This window comes from Fusarium poae, chromosome 2 (genome assembly GCF_019609905.1).
Source record: "Fusarium poae strain DAOMC 252244 chromosome 2, whole genome shotgun sequence".
Classification (NCBI taxonomy): domain Eukaryota; kingdom Fungi; phylum Ascomycota; class Sordariomycetes; order Hypocreales; family Nectriaceae; genus Fusarium; species Fusarium poae.
In genome coordinates, this window is record NC_058400.1 from 2277480 (window position 1) to 2296602 (window position 19123).

The 19123-nt window shown below is 49.4% G+C and overlaps 6 protein-coding genes across 6 annotated transcripts; 3 read left to right on the forward strand and 3 right to left on the reverse strand.

Moving 5' to 3' along the window:
- Positions 1-233: 233 nt before the first annotated feature.
- FPOAC1_004682 (uncharacterized protein) lies at positions 234-685 on the reverse strand (the record flags this gene model as incomplete). Its single annotated transcript, XM_044849223.1, has 3 exons — positions 234-332; positions 386-489; positions 544-685. The coding sequence occupies 3 exons, from the start codon at positions 683-685 to the stop codon at positions 234-236; spliced, it is 345 nt and encodes a 114-aa protein (XP_044707933.1).
- A 1579-nt stretch (positions 686-2264) lies between these two features.
- FPOAC1_004683 (uncharacterized protein) lies at positions 2265-2787 on the forward strand (the record flags this gene model as incomplete). Its single annotated transcript, XM_044849224.1, has 3 exons — positions 2265-2276; positions 2327-2653; positions 2707-2787. 3 exons carry the CDS (start codon positions 2265-2267, stop codon positions 2785-2787), a joined length of 420 nt encoding a protein of 139 aa, XP_044707934.1.
- Positions 2788-4088: 1301 nt separating this feature from the next.
- FPOAC1_004684 (uncharacterized protein) lies at positions 4089-9012 on the forward strand (the record flags this gene model as incomplete). Its single annotated transcript, XM_044849225.1, has 4 exons — positions 4089-4935; positions 4991-5566; positions 5627-6548; positions 6606-9012. The coding sequence occupies 4 exons, from the start codon at positions 4089-4091 to the stop codon at positions 9010-9012; spliced, it is 4752 nt and encodes a 1583-aa protein (XP_044707935.1).
- A 616-nt stretch (positions 9013-9628) lies between these two features.
- Positions 9629-10154, reverse strand: FPOAC1_004685 (uncharacterized protein; the record flags this gene model as incomplete). The annotated part of the gene is made up of 3 exons (XM_044849226.1): positions 9629-9720; positions 9807-9913; positions 10069-10154. 3 exons carry the CDS (start codon positions 10152-10154, stop codon positions 9629-9631), a joined length of 285 nt encoding a protein of 94 aa, XP_044707936.1.
- A 691-nt stretch (positions 10155-10845) lies between these two features.
- On the forward strand, positions 10846-11610 carry FPOAC1_004686 (uncharacterized protein; the record flags this gene model as incomplete). Its single annotated transcript, XM_044849227.1, has 4 exons — positions 10846-11075; positions 11147-11162; positions 11265-11401; positions 11457-11610. 4 exons carry the CDS (start codon positions 10846-10848, stop codon positions 11608-11610), a joined length of 537 nt encoding a protein of 178 aa, XP_044707937.1.
- Positions 11611-12337: 727 nt separating this feature from the next.
- Positions 12338-17569, reverse strand: FPOAC1_004687 (uncharacterized protein; the record flags this gene model as incomplete). Its single annotated transcript, XM_044849228.1, has 3 exons — positions 12338-13321; positions 13372-14025; positions 14078-17569. The coding sequence occupies 3 exons, from the start codon at positions 17567-17569 to the stop codon at positions 12338-12340; spliced, it is 5130 nt and encodes a 1709-aa protein (XP_044707938.1).
- Between the last annotated feature and the right edge of the window lie 1554 nt (positions 17570-19123).

Consider the following 19123-nt stretch of genomic DNA (forward strand, 5'->3'; position numbering starts at 1 on the left):
AAATTACGCTAGAAACACATGTACAACTTATTAATAGAGCATACAGTTATGTAGCTGAAGCCTCTGGAAAACACGATCCTGCGAACCAATCACGCTGCTGCAACAATACTAATCACATGCTGGATTCATCACGATACAGCGGTTATGGAGTGGCTTCAATCATTGTTCATTAATTCATCCCTTCCGCATCATTTGCCTGCAACGAAGCGGCCGTGGTCCAGGTATTATTACAATTAAGCCTTGCCCTTGCGCTTCAGCTCCTCTTCCTCCTCAGCTTGCAACTGAGCATCGACCTTGGCGCCCTTGGAGGGTTCGTTACCGTGAGCGCGAGCCTTGCGATTGGTATTAGAATGCGATGTCACGACCGGGGTTCGATTGGACTTACAGGCAGGGTAGGGTCCTTCTTTAATTGGGCAGTCTCAGTATCGTCACCAGACTCGGACTTCTGCTCCTCGGCAGCGAGTCGGTTGGCAATGGATCGCTCATCCTCTGAGAGTCTGTTAGTATCGATCCGTTCTATCTTTGCGTTCTAAGCAATCTTACTAGAGTCGAGGTTGTTGTGGGAGTTCTCCTTGCCCTCGTTATAGGGATCGGACTCCTGGGCCTTGCGCTCAGCCTCAGAGATGTTTCTCTGGTCGCCAGCCTCGTAGACGCCACGGTTACCAACGTTGGAGTAGCCAGACATGATGAAGATGTGGTTGTGTTTTTGGTAAGAGAGAAAGTTGTAGAAAGTGAAATGGGAGGATGCAATGTGTGTGAGAGAGAAGCTTTAAATCAACCGCGAGACCTTTTTATAATTCACACTTCCGACGATAAATCGCTGCTACTGCCATGGTAATACACGCCTTCTCCACAACCTGACTTCATAGAATACGTCATTACAAGAGTGCTTGGTCGCGACAACAAAAGAAAAACGCATTGGATCGTAGCACATACGTCATAAGGGAAATGCAGAGATTTAGCTCTTTCTTTAGGGTTCTGCAACACATGCTTGCTGCAGTCGATCTTCCTAGTGCATGCGGTTCTACACAACTTGGCGAGGCGGCTCCCCTGGTCGTTTTGAACAGCAACCTGACGAACAAACGCACGAGTCGATCTTCATGTGCTATCATTGCCTAGTGATTTTAGGGACTAGAAGATTACTTACATATTTATTATCTTTGCATTGTACTTATTTTTTTGTTATTGTGGCTTTGATTTCGTTTTTGCATACCCTATGCAAGCAGGAGTTCTTCGGTAACATCCTGGCTGAACCTTTTATATGAAGTACAAACAGACAATTAGGTAGTGTTTGTTTTATTCACAGGATTTATCCCATCCATTGCGTAGGTACTGCCTGCCACATTTGGGTAAATTGAGATGGGAATCATGGCTCCCATTCATGCCTTTTCACATGGATTTTCTACATTACCTAGATAGTTTGGTTCGCTCAATATCGATTTTGGCGGACTTGGACAATACTGTACAATAAAGCCCGGTCCGAATCATAACGAGATTCTGCGATTCGTATTAATTGTTCTTGATACAGACACCCAGTGTGTACTATAAACCCTCTGGTTCTTCGTTGCTCTTCGTCTGATAGGTACTCTAATTCGTCGTCAATACATGGACAGCATCCTTTGGCAGCTCATCTGGCGATTATTTTGAGCAGCCAAAACTCTACTGCTTTACCACTGAGATTATATAACTTAATCTTGAAATAAGTACTATCTTAATAGTGAAATTGTTTACTTTCTGCTCTTTAATTAATAGTTTCACGTTCTCTGTTATCCCTTGATAAGCTGCTGTCAAGCCCCTCCAATGATCAGAAAAATTCGCGGCGAGAGATAAAATTAGCAAGTCAGCTTGGTCGATTTTAGACTGTGGTTTCAGGCCACTTATCTTTACACCTCCAAGCCCAGGAAGTCAACTTTTCTGTTATCCACCAGCCGGCCTGTGGTGGGCCAGTGGGTAGCAGAAAAAAATAACCTCCTAAGTTTAGGTTACAAAAATAAATAGTCTAAGAGCCATAGTATAAAGAGCATAAAGTGGCTCACTAATTTCGTCTCTTATGGCTCCAGCGGCCGATTCCTCTGACACCCTGAAGGTGGGGTCGTGCACGGATCATGTAAACACCGAGCCATTAAGTCGTCATATGGATTTCGGCGTGACAAGCTTCATGGAGCTATACCAAATCGGAGCTCAAACGTGAACCTCTCTTGAACAACCGTGATTTCTCTTTTATCGTTCTTTAATAAACAAAGTACAGAGTCAATCCGGCAAAAATGTTTCGATTTGTAAGTTGGTACCCTGCGATTAGTGTGCTTGGTAACTAAACAATCAACAGCACAAGACGCTCGATATCGTGACGGTCTTTCACAAGGCCAGCTCTCCGGCATCCGTGAGAGTAGCAAACCTTCTCAAGCAGGTCTCCGCCAACGCATCCTCCGGTGCCACTCTTGACCAGGCAAGCGATCATTCAACCCAGACCGCTCCTATCCGAGAAGAGTTTGAGCTCAACATCACCGAGGACCCCCCAACAGAAGACCAAGTTAAGACGATCCTGGAATATGTTGGTAGCGGCGGCATTCCCAAGGTGATCAATGGCGCAAATACCGAGAAGGATGCGCTCAAGAAGTTCAAGGAAAGCAAGGATAACTTCATTCGACCAGTGGTATGTAAAAGATATTTCCAGCAACGGCACCTCTTGGCTAACATCATCCCCAGGTTGTAGACTGGAACAATGGCAAGGCCATTACTGGCGAAAACGAGTCCGAGATTCTTAAGCTTCTCAAACAACAGCAGTAATGATTTGACTTTAAAGAAACTTCAAACCCTACGATATGCCCCCCCTTTATATACTTGTTATCAATGACCAAGAGACTGTCCAATGACGACGACTCATATTGACGCACTCTACTCTCGAATAAAAGATAAATTCAATATGGTAAACTCACCCAAAGTCTCAACCAAGTCTCCGTACTTCTAGACTTGGGATTTTGATCTACTAAGTTTATGAGTAGCTGTCAGTGATGTACCCTCCCAGTCAAAAGTTGCAAAGTATCAGCACCCATTTTGTTCGGATGAGTACCTTAAATCGCGGCAGGTAACCAGCGTCGATACAGTCCGATCGAATCACATTGTTCTTGAACCAAGCTAGAAGAAAATAATTCCCGGCTGAATGAATGTGGACGTAGGACGCAAACAACTTTTATTACTCATGGGCGGCGGGTCGAGGTGGTTATGTGCAGCGGGAAGCAAGCACCCACCCATCTTCAACCTACAACTGACTTGGCCGATTATGCTCATTGTGTATACCTACTAAAACACGGCATTACCAAACTTGAAACGCACGTCGACTTGCTTCCATCTCTATTCTCTGTGCATGTTCAAATTTCACCCACTGTGACTTGTGGTAGACAGAGTGTTGACCACCCTTCCATCTACAGAGAGTCGGATTGTCTCAGGACCTTTTGCAGTTTTCACTCTCTAATGCACAGCAAAGGCCAAGCGGAAGTGACTTTAACTCTCCCTTAGATACTTCCATTCACTAGGTTTTGTCACCTGGCGATACGAGGCATCAGTACCAGCCTCTGTCGGTGCCAGTGCCAGCGCAGTGCCAGTGCTAGCGACCGCGAGTGATTGCAACTCAAATGGGTTTTCACTTTTTCTTAACTTTTTCTTTATTATCTCTAACCTTTCAGCTCTTCTGAATTTTTCTTCTCCTTCTTCATCCCCCGTCCTTCGTCCGCCTCCTTCATCCGCGCACTTCGAGTTAGTACCTATCATCCGCATCGCCTGCGCTTTCTCACATCGCCTTGTACAGGAAGGAGCGATCTTCATCTTTTACCTTCCTTTCTACACCACCGCCTCTGCACTCATCTGGAATCGGTCCGCTCTGTCTTGTTGATTAATCTTCCAGTGTAGCCTAGCCTTCTGTTCTATTAGTAGGTAAGAATTATTCCTTCGGCAGGATTTGATTTGTTTTTGCAGACGTTTCACCTCGTCGCATGCAGAAGCTCGATACAAACTACATCACAACGTGCACCTTGGTTAAAAATGATAGCATTTTACACACGATTTGCTAATGACTTCTTATAGGCAGCGCCATGCCTAAACCTAAACCTCATCCCGTCTCTGGGGTGGACCTACCAACCTTGGGGCCATCGACCTCACCAGAAAAGGCCTTGGACCCAAGCAGAGTTCATGGTAGTCAGCAGCCGCCCAACCAGCGCGAAGCCTTCAATGCGTTCTATCCCAACGGATTACCCAATGTCTACAAGATGTTTCAGACCCCTGGCACCGACGGTGTCCGGCAGACGTATCTTGAAGACTATCTTCCTGTGGGATTTTACATGAATCCTCGCACTGAAGCTGGGGCTATCTTCTCTACACAATGTGGACAACAGCCTTTCCGCCGAGTGGACCAGCTGATGCCACAGCGTCGCGTTCACCTTTGGAACAAGGATGAAATCCAGTCCGTCTGTAACTCGCTTCGCAGGCTCTACTGGGGTCACATGAAGTACATGCAGAAACCCTCTTGCTGGGATGACTTGTGGACCTATTTCGATACCCACGACATCTACAACTATGGAGCCCTGAATCTCTGGAACGTGGTCAACCATCTCTATGATGAGAACCAAATCATCGCTGAGGACGTGAAAAAGACAACGGCCGTTGAAGTCGGCTTCTGGGCCGATTCATGGATGTACGTGGAGTCCAACTGCCAGAACCTCATAAACTGGGATGAAACTCAATCTATCATCTCACTTCTCAGTCAGGACGATTGGAATTCGATCGGTCGGATCCCAGCTGATGTTGTGGCGCTCGTTGAAAACGCGCTTACACACCGTCGCTCCCTGCTACTTGCTCCCGAAAAGCTAAGACTGGGTTCGGACGTGAAGCCAAATCATCTAATGCAGTCTTGCGCCGACGACGGCCTCGAAAACTGGCTTGGTATGTATAAATTATCAACAGCGCCACATATAACCTGAAGCTAATGAGATCACAGCTGGCCAACGCATCTTCGAACCCTCAGGCCTTCCGCCACCTCCAGCGGTCAACCCCCACCAAGCCTCGCCAACTTCCATGAAGGCTTCGGCGCCTGTTCTTGTATTAGAAGGTAAACACTACTATCAGTCGCCATCCGAAAAGCGCGTACCCAGCGCAGTGGAAGCCCTGCACCAATCCGCTGCCGCCGCTGGACCTGTCGCTCACAGTAACAGCGGCGCAGTGTTGACGGAACAGACCAAGACGACCAACCCCGGGGAAATTCTTCAAGTATCACCTCAAACCATTTGCAAATCTACCGAGCCCTCTTGTTCTGTGCCATTCCTATCACCTGGTAATGGAGAAAACAACTACGTCGCTTCTAACTCATCAACGAAGCAAAAGAAGGGATCGTTTAAGAAACGCCGCGATCTAGAAGAGTTCGATGTACAAACCCCGACAAAAGCTGGGCGACGAGGTCGTGGCAACCCTCGGGCGACTCCAGGAGCTCACAATTCCACAGTGACAACGTCACTGCCAACATCGACCGCAATGGAATTTTCAACCCTGAGGACTCCTGAAAAGCAGACCAACAGTGGTACACAACAAACTGGTTTCAGCCCTTCTCTCGATGATCCGAACGCTGTTTAGCAACCAGCCCAGGCTATTTCGAGTCCTTCGAAGGAGGATGACACCGGAGGTAACAGCAAGCAAAGTGATGCCGAGTCTCAGGCTGCGCGACCAAATCAATCTTCTGGTCGCCTGGCCCCCCAGGAACACAAGAGCACACAGCCCCTTGGTGATGCGAACAGTCCCAAACGATTACAAAAACTGGAACCAAATTTCCATACCAACCACATGCCTGGAGCTCACGCAGAGGGGGCAGGACAGCCAAATCAGATGCACAATCCTCTGGGAATTACTTTCCACCCCTCTGGAACCTTCAATCAAGTGGCCCAAGGAGGGTACATTGCCCCTCAGGACAATGCCTCTAATGGAACGAGCTACCGTCATGTGAGCATGCAGCAACCATTTCTTCATCCAAAAGGTTGCCCACCCAACCGTGGTCGGAATCCCAACAACTCTTCCCGCCTGGAACGCTCCGAGCTGAACGACAATCGTTGGTATCAAAACAACGAGAACTTTAACACTACTCACTCAGGGTTCAGTCGTGGAGGTAATCAGCGTGGTGGACGCAAAGGGACAGGCCGTCGAGGTGGCCACAACCAGCGAAACGCAACAGCGCCTGTTACGCAACCACATGTTAGTTCCGACCCCTTCCAGAAGATGCGAGATGGAGGACTATGGAAGAACGGCAAGTGGCGCCGAGAAGGCTCGGATCCAATACAAGTGACGTGTCGGAACGTCCAGGATGGATATGCCATTAGAGACTACGTTCATTGCTCCTGCCAGATGTGCGAGGCTCGTAACCGATCTGTGCACGTCGCCGTGGAATCCCAACATGAAATGTCATCGGTAGATATGCAGTCACGGATCAAGTATGGTTTATCTAGGCGATACGGGCTTGTAGACGAAGTATACCCATTGCCTTCCAAGGAACCAGGACGCTTCATAGTCAGGTTTGTTGAAATCCCCGCCCTTCAGACAATCTGACTTGACTAACCAACTGCCACCAGGTTCAATAACCCTTCATCTGTTGGTGAAGCCCTAACGATGGGTGGTGGAAATATGCCCGAACACGCTCTATCGGTTACTTTCCACCCGGCTATGCGTTCCAAGTGGACACTCTCCGAGCAAGCACCGACTCGGGTGACCTCTAGCCAGGCCATTGACCAACATCCCTCTTCTGTGCCATTCTCTTCGTATCCATTTGGCCTCGTTGTGCCTGGTGTTTCGGCAGCTCACCAGATCCCACCTGGAATGCTTCATCCATCTGTGGCGAACCCAGCCAATGCGCGTATGTGGCCCAAGAGCAGTGGCCAACAAGCTTTCTCTGGATTTGTACAACCTCATACACTGAATCGACCATCTGTTGCTCCTCAGCTGATGACGAAACTACCTGATTTCGTTCCTGCCGTACATGGCTATCCTCAAGAGCAAACCTTTGTCCCGGGATCTACACACTTGGAGACTGTCGGCCAAACCCTCGGTGAGCCATTGCAAACAAAGCCGCCTGCTGAGGAAGCTTTGGAAGATATGCATCGCAATGATCTACATGGTTCCTACAGTCCAGAAAGCGACGGAAATGGGACTACTGGAACCAAAGCTCGTGTTTCATTGCCTAACACCCCCTCCAAGGCATCTCCAACCACGGAAGAAGCACACACAAGACAACCCACGGCCACAGAGAAGGGCGCGGATAGCCAGGCTAGTGTAGAGGTTGTGCATCCCCTTACACACACATCATCTGTCCCAGACAGCAGTGCGACCGGCCACAATCGCGTACCCAGCGTCTTCACTGAGAACGAAATCAAGGAAAGGCGCCAAGCGTGGGCAAAGATTCCCATGCCACTAAATCGTCACCGTTCTAGAAATTTTACACCAACTAAATCCAGCAGTGGCCCTGTCAAAGATGGCGATAACTGGCGGGTTTCAAAGGGTGATAAGCGCGAAGTGTACGGTGCTGAATCCGAACTGTCAACCCCGACCAAGAACGTGACATTCACTCCTGATACTGGCAGTGTTTATGAGCAATCTCCTCAGAAACCGGCATCTCCCACATGTGCGCAGAAGGACTCCATTGGCAAATCAACTGGACCGGCAGGACAAGAAACAACTATCGAAGAGAACGTCGATCAGGACAGGGGACTGGCTACTACCTCTTCTCAAACCGGCAAGAATGGATGCCAGAGCGAGCCAGATCAAACCCAAGTGCTCAAGCACATCGAACAAGACACTCCGTCAAAAGTTTCTGACACAAACCGGCGTTCAGACAACGGACAAGCTCAGCCAAAGGGAAAGGGGAAGGGTCCGAAATCGAAGTCGAAGAAGAAGAAGTCAAAACATAAGATGATGTCTCAAGGCCACGAATCTAACTCTCACACGCCCCATCCCCATACGACCACTCAAGCTCCTCCGGGCGATTCTGAGAGTACGCGTCACGGCCTTACACCCATAATTGACTTGGATAATCAGCCGTTTGAGTCGTTCTCCCCTACAAAGCGGCACTATGACGACCCCGAACAACATTCTGCATCCGATCTTTCCAAACAAAGCAAGAATCAGGGAAACACCCAGCAAATTCCGCACGATGAATCGGACTCGCCCGATGAGGATGCCCGTAATCGTAAGGGATTCAGATTCGGCAGGGGAGGTTCGCTTCGTATGGGCAAGATACGTCGCCATGCCATCAAGACTGTGCCAGTACCTGCAGAGCAGTCCACAGACACCCAGATTTCTCTCCCTTCATCGGATTTTGCCTTTCAATGTCAGAGCGATTCTGCCTCTACTGCTTCACCAAGCTTACATGGGCCCGACAACAGTGCAACGAGCCGACTGAACCCCAAAGCACAGGAGTTTGTCTCACCACCCATGGACAAGCAAACAACACCAGATTCTGATGGAAACGAGAGCTTCGATAGGCTCACATCAGAAGATGCAACCAATCGCACGCGAAATGCCATTCAAGAACCACTGAAGTCTGGCCTGGGCGCAGCTCCTACCGACGACTCCATGCTTTCTGCGGTAGCTACTTCAGTCCCAAAACATCAACGGGCTCTATCGGAAGCGGCTCAGAAAGAGACCTTGGCAAATGACAAAGAGGGAGCGTGCCAGGACCATACAAAGACACCAGGAAAAGGCCCCAAGAGAGGAAAGGGCAAAGAAAGAGCCGCTACAATGGGCGCGAAGAAAGAAAAGACAGGGGGCACAGGGGAAGCAACCCAGGATTCACCTAGAACTCCCAAACAACCAATCACCAAAACCAGGAAGCCTGGCCTGATCAACGATGATTGGCCTCCTCTTTCAGCATCTCGGGATCGTGCCCCATCCAAGCCGCAGACACCCTCGGTCTGGGGCGCAAAGACGAAAGCTGTTGTGGAAAATGGTGACCTAGAACAGGGCTCTCCCGTTACCGAAGAATGAGCGATAGCCTTGACAAGGAACGAAGAACGATGAAATATGGGAGGGAATGGTATACAGCATATGAGGGCACAGATGCGTAAATTTTGGTATTCTTCACTGCTTGACTTAAGGTCAATATCATCATGGGGATTCTCAGGACAAAAAAGTGGTATGGATTTGTGGAACTTGCATTGAATGTGACAACTTGGATTGTCCATTAAGTACTTCATTGTATTTGTGTGGTTGCCATTCATTACGGTAATGATACACCAGACAAATGTAACAGTTGAGGAGAGGATAGTGCATTAAGCAAAATTCCAGAGTATGGTGCCTACCATTCTCATCCCTTTGTAGTCACGCTACAACATCCAGAAGTCGAGTGAGTTCTGTTGGTTGTAAGTAGTCTGACCTAATCAAATACGCTGGTCTTTGGAAAGCACCCTTTGTATAGCGACGCAAGTCGATCACGCAAGAGCGATTGACCCATGAGACGAGATATTTTGGTTTATAGTGGTGCAATACTCTTTTGTCGCATGCTGATTTTAATCTTTATGTACAATTCATCGTCGCGGAACCCGACTTCAAGGCCCCCACCCCCAAGCTCAAATATCTTTCACAAATAACAAGCAGTGATCATCTATTGAGCGGGTCGAACCAAGCTAGTAACAGTGTCCTCAATCTCTTTGTCAGAAAGACCCTCGAGGATCTGTGACTTCTCGACACCTCGCTCTATAGATGGTATGTTAGTATCGCCGGTCTTTGAGTGCGTGCCGTGCCGTGTCGTGGGAGCTGCAGATGGCTCGGGGGATACCGACCGTATCGGGCGAAGATCTTGGGCTGAGTGCCGGCGGCTTCACGAATGAGGATGGGAATGTTGGGGTTGTTGCGCTTCATGGTAGGATACGATCGAGTGATGAATGATCTGTGTCGGCACAAGTACAGTCAGTCTTGATGTCCCTCTAGCTGTGTATTCTTTCGGCGATGTTCTCCAATGTGTTGTGTGTTTCAATTTCTCTAATTGAATACTCGTCGTGTATGTTCGTGGTCGTTGCTCGGAACTGAATGGTTCAAACATACCGGAGGGCCGCGCTCTGCTCCGAAGTCTGACAAAAGAGGAATCGCACCTCGCGGAGAGATTTTGTGAAAGCGTACTTTGCCGACATGGTGAGGTGAAGGGAATTCGTTCAAGTCGTTGGACAGCGAGGGAGTCGTCGAGGTTGACCTTGAAGTGCCTATAGTGCTAAGTAATTGCGAGCTTGTGGTTGGCAAGGATCCTCAATGAGGTTCGGGCGGAATAAACTGAAGGCGGAGTGGCATAAAAACCAATGGCGTAATAATGTGAGCTACTACTTTGCATAATTAGTTTATGCACAAGCTCCGGTGCCGCTGACACATTTTCCCCCACGTTAAACTCCGGACGCACGATATCTCCGGTTTCCGGGCACTGCGCTTAGTGTCTCCAAAGAATAGATGGGAATTAGCGCACCATCCACTAAATCCACAGCCTGGAAAAGTTGTAGGTGGGTAAAAAGGTACCTACTAGGTTATCTCGGGGCGACAGCGACCGACCCTTGCCCCAACGCCTATTCTCAATCAAAGCTTCTTTCAATTGAACCTCGTCTTTTCGACTTGACTAGACTACCTTTTCAACTCGTCCCGCCCGAAGAAGCATCTCCTCTCCACCAAAAGATGTAAGTCAGTGATTGAATTTCTTGGATGCTGAAGTAATTGCGTCTTTTCTATTTTGCAGTTGTCGCAAAATATTTTGAATGCGCGCCAACTTGTTCCGACTACTAACCTAGATTTAATACCTGATTTTAACATTGGTACTGGTACTGATACTCAATAGCAACCATGGCCTCGTCCGCAAACACCCTCTTTCGCGCCTCGCGCCCTCTCTTCCGCCAGGCCACCATTGCCCAGCCTGCCCGCCAGGCTTTCCGCCAGCAGACCTTCCGACAGAACTTCTACCAGGGCAGCGGCCGTCGATGGCAGAGCACCGATGGCGCCCAACAGCAGCAACAGCAGGGCTGGTTCAAGCGCATGTATGAGAGCGAGGTTGGCTTCAAGACTGTGCACTTCTGGTGAGAGAGCATCCGAACCAATATCAAGATTGGATTGTGGAGCCGGGGTTTGCTAATATGGGTGGTTGTAGGGCTCCTGTCATGAAGGTTTGTTGACGATAATCACAACTCGCGATACCCCGCCTACGAAGACGGTTACATCGGTACAAACGATAAAGCACATATACTGACTTGGCTCGTCGCTTGTAGTGGGCTCTTGTCCTTGCCGGTATCTCCGATTTCGCTCGTCCCGCCGAGAAGCTCTCCTTCACCCAGAACCTCGCCCTTACTTGCACTGGTATCATCTGGACTCGCTGGTGCCTGATCATCAAGCCCAAGAACTACCTGTATGTACAATTCATTCTCTTAATATCCCAAACATTGACTCACACTCCACGACAGCCTTGCTGCCGTCAACTTCTTCCTCGGACTGGTTGGTGTCGTCCAGGTCTCCCGAATTCTCAAGTACGAGTCCGAGAAGAAGAAGGGCCTACACGGTGTCGTTGAGGACATCAAGGCCGATGCTAAGGAGACTCTCGAGGAGGCTAAGCCTTAAATCAGTCCTTGAGCTTCGACAGACTAGACAATGGCCGTAAATTAACGTCTCTACTGGACATATCTCATGGTTTCTATTTCCACACCCTGCAACATCTCAACAGGTGCCGGTTGTGGAATCCTGGATTAAAACTGGACGCATTTACTGCTTAAAAGGAGGGGTTTCGGAAAGTCAAATTCCAGAGTCAGGGGATCTCTCGGAATAGGTAGTTGCTTTTTACTCGTACAGGTTAAGTAGAGTGATTATCCTGCAAAGAAGGGTTGGGCTCAACGCATAAATATGGTTAAGACACGTCTAGCCCCTGTAATTGTTGAGATGTAACGGTACGCTTGGGAGATATTTCGCACAAGTCGTCATAACCCGTCACAACAGTGACTTGCTATTATCCAAAACTAGGTATCTCCTCTAATATCGTTTAGGTATCATTCATGATGGGTTTCATAACACCAGCAACTTCCTTGCACCACCTATGAACGCCCTGCCACAAAGATCCTCCCTACGCCATAGATCCAATCATTAGACTATAGGGCCATAGAATATCAAGTGAGAAACTGGTCAATATGTACATGTACACGAGCAAAGAGAGCTCTCCTTCTTCTGACCATCCATCACACATCAACCTTGTGATTTCAGGACTGCTTTAAGATCTTGTTGCCACGCCAGGTGGGCCGAGACGTCTCATCAGGACGGATCTGTATCATTATATCAGCCGCTCGCTTCTTCCCTCTCACTTCTCCATGTGACCGTCATTCAAAAGCATCTCCAAAACAATTTGTCGACCTGGAAGCTCTGGGTGTGACATGGCAATCTTGACTGTGCCCTTTGACCCTTCACTACCTGCGCTCGAAGTCTGCACATAACCGTTACTGTGTGACTGTGGGTTCAGCGTGCTTCTTCCCGTAGGGCCCCGGACGCCGAGATCCAGAACACGCACGTCTCGCCCAGCTATGATCTGACGCAAGCGTCCGTTTTCCGCATTTCGCACCTCAACATAGTCATCGTTAAAGAGAAGCAGATATTGTCCGTACATGATCGCTCCACGAGCCTTCTTCTGCTTGCCCGTGTACTCCATGATAAGTGTGCGGCTGACGTCGCCGTGTTTGTCCACGTACACCGCACAGTCCTCATATGCCACGATAAATTCATTCTCGTTGAGTCTGAACATGCCCAGCGGCTTCTGATTCTGGATGCGGCTGGCAATGTTAGCGATAGCCGGTGCTTTGAGGTCAGGAATTGACATGGGTTGCTTCTTGTCTAGTGTGAGCATTTCTACTCCCTTGGCTGTTGCGACGGCAATGTATGTTTGAAACAGACTCAGGGAGTAGCACTCAGTTGGGAAGAAAAACTCGTCGAAATCACGGAATGTCTCTGCGGATCCCCCACTTGTCTTGCGTCCACCAAAGAGTCGCGACTTCTTTTCGGTAGACTTTTGGAAAATGGGCTCAAGAACCTTGAACGACGTGTGTAGACCTTCCTTGCGCTTGTAGAAAAGAAGCATTCTGTCCTTCATCTTAGCTGTGGCAAAATAAGTCACATCTTTAGCCAGTCTCTGCGGCGCTCGTCGAGGGTTGTCGTTGAGAGGAGCTGAGAAATCAGATACTGGAGCGATTACGTCCAGAGGATAGGAAATGAGGTTCCTGTCTGCAATGAGCACACAGACAGCAAACTCCTCGAGGACTGCGATTTGGGTCACGCGATTGGCTTGAACCGTCTAGAAAGAGTGTTAGTTGTGTCGAAGGAGGGGATAGGGATACTACATACCCTCTGCCATCCACGGGGATTCGATGGTTCTGATATGTAAACACCATAATCGGTTCCAATGGCGATCACGGACTTTCCAAAGGCAGTGAAGCTTGTGGCGCAGTTGACTTGGGCACGGCACACGGGAGCGACACCCTGAGCTGGTCCTAAGACACTTTCCAGCTCATGAATGGCCCGGTCGAGAGGGGTGCCCTTGACTGGTACGCTTGGAAATCTGGCATATATAGAGGTGTTGTCGTAATGGAAAGCAGCGTCCGCAAGCACTCGCAGTCTGAAGGGTTCGGCGTTCTGGGAGAAGAGAGCCTTGGCATGTCGTGTCTTGGTCTCGATAATCATGTTGCACCAGTCGGCTCGATCCTTGGCTGATGATGCATACAAGGTATATACTTCATGGCCCAAATGCTTGACTTTGAATGGGTACAAAATTCTACCTTCAGTGTCGTTGGAACCAGTCGGGGTCAGGGACGAGCCAAGAGAGGAGTTCGTAGCCACATGTTCCAGCCCAGGTCTGCCAGTATTTGCTCCTACTTTGTTAAGTTGAGTGGTAGAGGCAGACGCTGCTGTTGTCCTGCCTAGCGGAGCAGTGATGCCCTTTTGTTTCTGTACTGGCTCATCGTTGATACTCTCTGGGAATAGCATAGGCATCGGGATAGGCTGCGTTGTGTTAGTAACAGCACCACGGTGCCAGCTAGCAGATTTCACATACCTCTTTTGAAACATCATACTTCTTGTCCTTGCCCTCTTTTGGTGTCACTGTCTTTGCCAGAATCATGTAGTGATCGAAAAGCAAGGCATGCGTATCAACCCATCTGACTCCCTTTGATCCCATTCTTTGCAGGTCTCCTTGGAAGATCAGTTCACGGCCGAGATGGTCAAGATTCAACACAGAGTGGAAGCCTGGCCTTAGTACGAGCATTCTGTTTAGCTCCATCATTTGGACTCTCTTGTTCTGTTCTGCGACCTTGGCATCAGACTCCAGAGTCACCTGTCGAATTTCGGCAATAGCCTTCGCCAAGTTTGTCTTTTCCTCACTGTCGGTAACCATCTTGCCTTCGACACTTTCAAGAAGAAGAGTGTAACGTTGAAGGCGCTGAATTGGCGCAATCAAGTAATGAGTCCAGTCATGCTTAGATGAGACCTTCTGCTTTTGCATATCATCCAGAAATCGCTTGAAAAGAATGTTGCGATCGGCTTCCCTGCGAACCTGATAAACCGCATTGGGATAAGCCGAGGCATATTCAATGTAAACTGACTTGGCTTTTCTGATCCATTCTCGGAACAGGTCACTGAAGCCGATGATCCAAGGACCCTGCTCTTGTTGTCGATATTTGAGCTGCGACAACAAGTGATCTTTGTTAATCTCTTGCACTTCATCAAGCTTTCCGAACACCGTAAACAAGAACTTATCTCGTTTTTCGGGCTTTAAGATAGGAGGTTGCATCATGCGAAGTTGATCCCGGTAATATATGCGAAAGATATCCAGCTGCTTGATATAATTCTCCTCGCCAGTGACAATTTCATGGAGGATATTCTGTCGGTCAACTTCCTTCTTTGGCTTCGTTTCCCAGTCGGCCTTGCTGAGACCATAGAACACGTGCCATTCGTCAGCGGGCTTTGAGTCTTGGGACAACTCCTCCAGATCAACCTTCTTCAGGGTACGAGTGCAATGGTGTGAGTAGCATCGGCCGCCGATCTCTTCATCGTGCACCTTGGGAGCATAGCATCCAGAGCCTGTCAACTGCCACAAGACTCCAGAGATGTGTCCGTTTCCAATCTTGACCCATTCTTCTTCTGGTATAAGCATACCACGCTCCAACATCGATGTCACTACGTGCGTGCTGAGAACCTCGGCGTCTGCTACATTCATCATCGGTATCTTGCCGGTAAACAAGTTGATCAATGCTTCCTCGATTGACTTGCTCCTTAGATCCTGCTCGCCTTCTCCCATTTCGCGGATCCAGGCCTCAAGACCACTAAGCGCCCATGGCTCAGGGCATTTGCGGAAATCGGCTGCATTGAGTTTTGAAGGTATGAATTTCTTCTTTCGGCCGCTGGGTAGAGTGATTCCGTCAAAGGCTGCTATTGAGCCAGCAGGGGTCTCATATTCGGGGAAAGACTGGTTAGAAGGTACGTGCTGGTGACCGTGTCTGGCAAGTTTCCTCCGTTCTTCGGCGGCATCGGTTCTGGAGCGAGCGGGTGCTTGTACCTGAGGTGTGTGGCTGTGTCCGGCCAATGAAATGGATCGCTCGGGTTGCGGATTATAGGGCTGACCAGCAGTATAGTAAGCTTCAGGATCATTCGGCGCACCGAACCGTGAGTCTGAACTACGAGAGTATGCGTGCTGATACTGTTGGCGGTTGTTGGTCTGGACTGAGAGCATCGAGCTACTGTCGGACCCAGGTCCTGGAATAGCTGGCAGAGGTCGACTTGATAATCCCGGGTGATAAAATAGATCTTGTAGTTCATCCTTGCTCGGTGAGTCTGTGCCACTTTGTCGGGAGCGTAGTGATACACGCTCATCTTCCTCGTCGAAACTCAATCGATGCTGTGTTGGTGGCTGTAAGCCCCCTGTGCCACCATAGTCCATCTCTGCTGTCTTGAACGCCGGCACGCTGTCACCTTGATCATACGCACGATTCAAGTAGCCCGGCGTAGGGAGAGGTCGACCAACATCTTGACCAGACGAGTTAGGAGGTGATCCTACATCTCCGCCGTAAGTTAAGGTGCCACCGAAACCACCGCCCAGCATTCCCAAGTCAACGCCGGCAAATTCGCTGTCGCTGCTGTGAGCTTGCTCCTCAGGGTGAGTGGTCAGTGTGTTGGTTGACATATTCGTAGATAATGAGTTGGTATGGGCGGGAGTATGGGCTGGCTCCGGGCTAGGGTCTGCCATGACGGGCATGTCTGTGTATCCAAACCCAGTGCTGAAACGCTGTTCATCAAGCTCAGCCTGTCGCATAGCCATCAGACCAGCCTCTCCATACGCGTCGTCGTCGTCGTCATCTTCGGGTTCATAAGCGGTTCGACCAGTTCGTCCTGAAGTTGTTCGGCTGGCTGTATTAGGGATTGTGGTAGCGCCAGAATCGAAACGCTGCAGCTGCTGGCCATGAAAATCTTCCTCGTATCGACCATTCTCGGGCTCCGGGAGTGGACGGTAGCCTTGTCCAGAACTGCCTAACTCAAGTTCCAACTCTTGCATCAGGTTGTCGCTCGTAATCCGTTCGTGTCCGGCTGTCCAGGCAAGTTCATCGTCGCCAGGCCTGCTCGGCAGTGGTGCATTCGTTGGATGCCGCTGTAGACCAGGTGAGGTTGATCCAGCATTTGAGGGAGAGCCGATGGGTGAGGCTTGGGAATTTGAACGGGATGCCCTGTTGTAGAGTGAATTGTGCTCATTTGGGGAGTAGTACGGCCCAACGGGCATCTGCGCTGTAGTAGGATATGGAGGCTGTGATGGGTTTGAGAAAGACGCCCCTCCGTTTGATAATTGACCGGGATATTGGCTATAGGCCTGGTCATATCCACCAGTTGATGGGCTCCGTAATGGTTGATCAAACCCAGACGACAAAGCAGGTGAAGCCGCTGATTGCGGGTAGCCTCCAGAGGATTGACTGAAGCCAGGAGATGGCTGAGAGGCATAGTTTTGGCCATAGTTGTTATATCCTTGGTATGAGCCTTGTCGTTGTGGGACATTGGTGCTTGCATAAGCAGATGGGTCGTAAGCTTGCGGTGTGTAGGAGCTGGCATTGGAGGCGTAACGGGAGGGAGGCTGGGTCTGACTCTGGTTGCGGTATGGGAGAGCGTTGGTAGAGGTCGATCGCGAGAAGCCCGATGACTGCGCAAAGCTTTGAGGATTGTATGAGTACGTAGGTGTGGGAGGCACGTCTTGGTACTGGTGCTGGTAGCCCGACAGGGCGCTGTTGGTGGAACCGTAGCCAGGCCGGGCAGCAGAGTTGTTGTCTATGAAGAGCTCGTCTTCACCAGAGCCGAAGCCGGGAGAGCGGCTGGTGGGTTGTTGGAGATAGGCGGCATCATCGCCGCCGTTGAAGCTAGCTCGGCGCCCAAGGTCTTCGTATGGTGATGGTCGCTGCTGCTGCTGCTGCTGCTGCTGTTGTTGGTACTCTTGATCGCGACCAGCAACCGGATACCGTACAGGTGGCACATGGCCATATCTTCGCTGGTCGTCGCCTCGGAAAGACATGACGACGACAGGTGTGGTTTGAGTGGAAAAGTAGCGACGAAGGTTGTGGAAGCAGCCGTAAGAATAAAAGTCACAGGGCCTATTGGGCTTGGCGTTTCGGGCGTCTACCTCGTATAGGACGTCGAGGGTTGATGAACGCGGGCGGGTCGCATTGAGGGGTCGAGATGGACGGTATCAGATATGGTGAGAGCTGAATATGACGCTCAGTGTCGTCAACAGCATTAAGAGGAGAGGGAGAGAAGGAAAAGAAGAAGAAGAAAGAGCGACGAGGTTGCTAAAAAATCAAAGCGAGGGGGTCGAGTGAGCTTCGGCGGAGTAGATGGATCTGGTTTCGGTGGAGGGAGGGAGACGATGGCTGGATATGATGAGCGGAGGGCGCGGGAGGATTGATTGATTAATTGATTGACTGAAAACGAGAGCCCCTCTTACTCAGACGTATGCGTATGTATGTATGTATGTAGGTAGGCTGGGCAGGGTCCTTCAGTTCCACTAACGTTGGGTACTAAGCTATCCTGTCCTTTGGTAAAGTAGTGGTAGTAGTAGAGAGAGAGCTTTGGACTGCCTATGACCTATGTACGTCCTACGGTGTGAGATGATGGGTCTGTGTCGTAGGCACTGCAAGCGTAGGTCTTGTATGTAGATAAGGTGGACTAGTCCTGAGATGACCGGAAGAAAAAGGACAATTGATGTTGAAATAACGATCAGTCTCTCTCGCTCAGTGTTGTCCAGGTCCAGTCAGAATTTGGTTGGGTGGTGTTAAGGCAGGGTTTAGCGAGTGAGTGTGAGATTGATTGATGAGACGTCACTGAAGATCAAGCAGGCTCCCAAGGGCAAATGGACCTCGTCGAGAAAGACTTGAATTGACGTTGCAGTCTGTATTGTTTTAAACTCCCAAGCCACAATTAAATGATGACAAGATTCAACGGGCGAGTATTGACGGACAAATACTGTCAAAGTTCTGGGTACCTAGGTGTGTAATCTTTTAGTGACTCCACCCTTTGTTTCCTACCTGGGGAACCCTGAGAAGTTTGAACTCGGCCTTGTGCCACCATCATCGGTTAAAGGCTCGTGCTCATAACATCCATAGCACGGAGTATGACCTACCTCATAGGTACCTAGGTACCTAGGTAAGTACTCAGACAATGTTGAGAACCTTTGATTTGGAGATCCGAGTTTTATGGTTACTAGTTTCGTCACAAGCGGTTAATAAAACGGTTCTCCTTCATAATATAAAATCTAATCTTTCTGCACTGAGATCCATCCATGAGAAGTCTGCGTACCTACTGTAAATTATTATTTGGTATGGACATCTAACTATAGTACTAGACCTCGCTACTTTCCCGCTGTCAGATTAGCGGATGAACCGCCCGTAGCGCAATGCCTACGTCAGTGCAGTGATGGAGGGGAGGCATGGCGCAATATAGAAAGCCTTTCGTATTCGACTGGACTTGAGTTGAAATTGTGCTGGACAAAGTATATACAAGTTTATCATACAATGAGAGACTGAACTTCAACATATAACAAATGAGATCTCAAAGACCTATTTACCTGTTC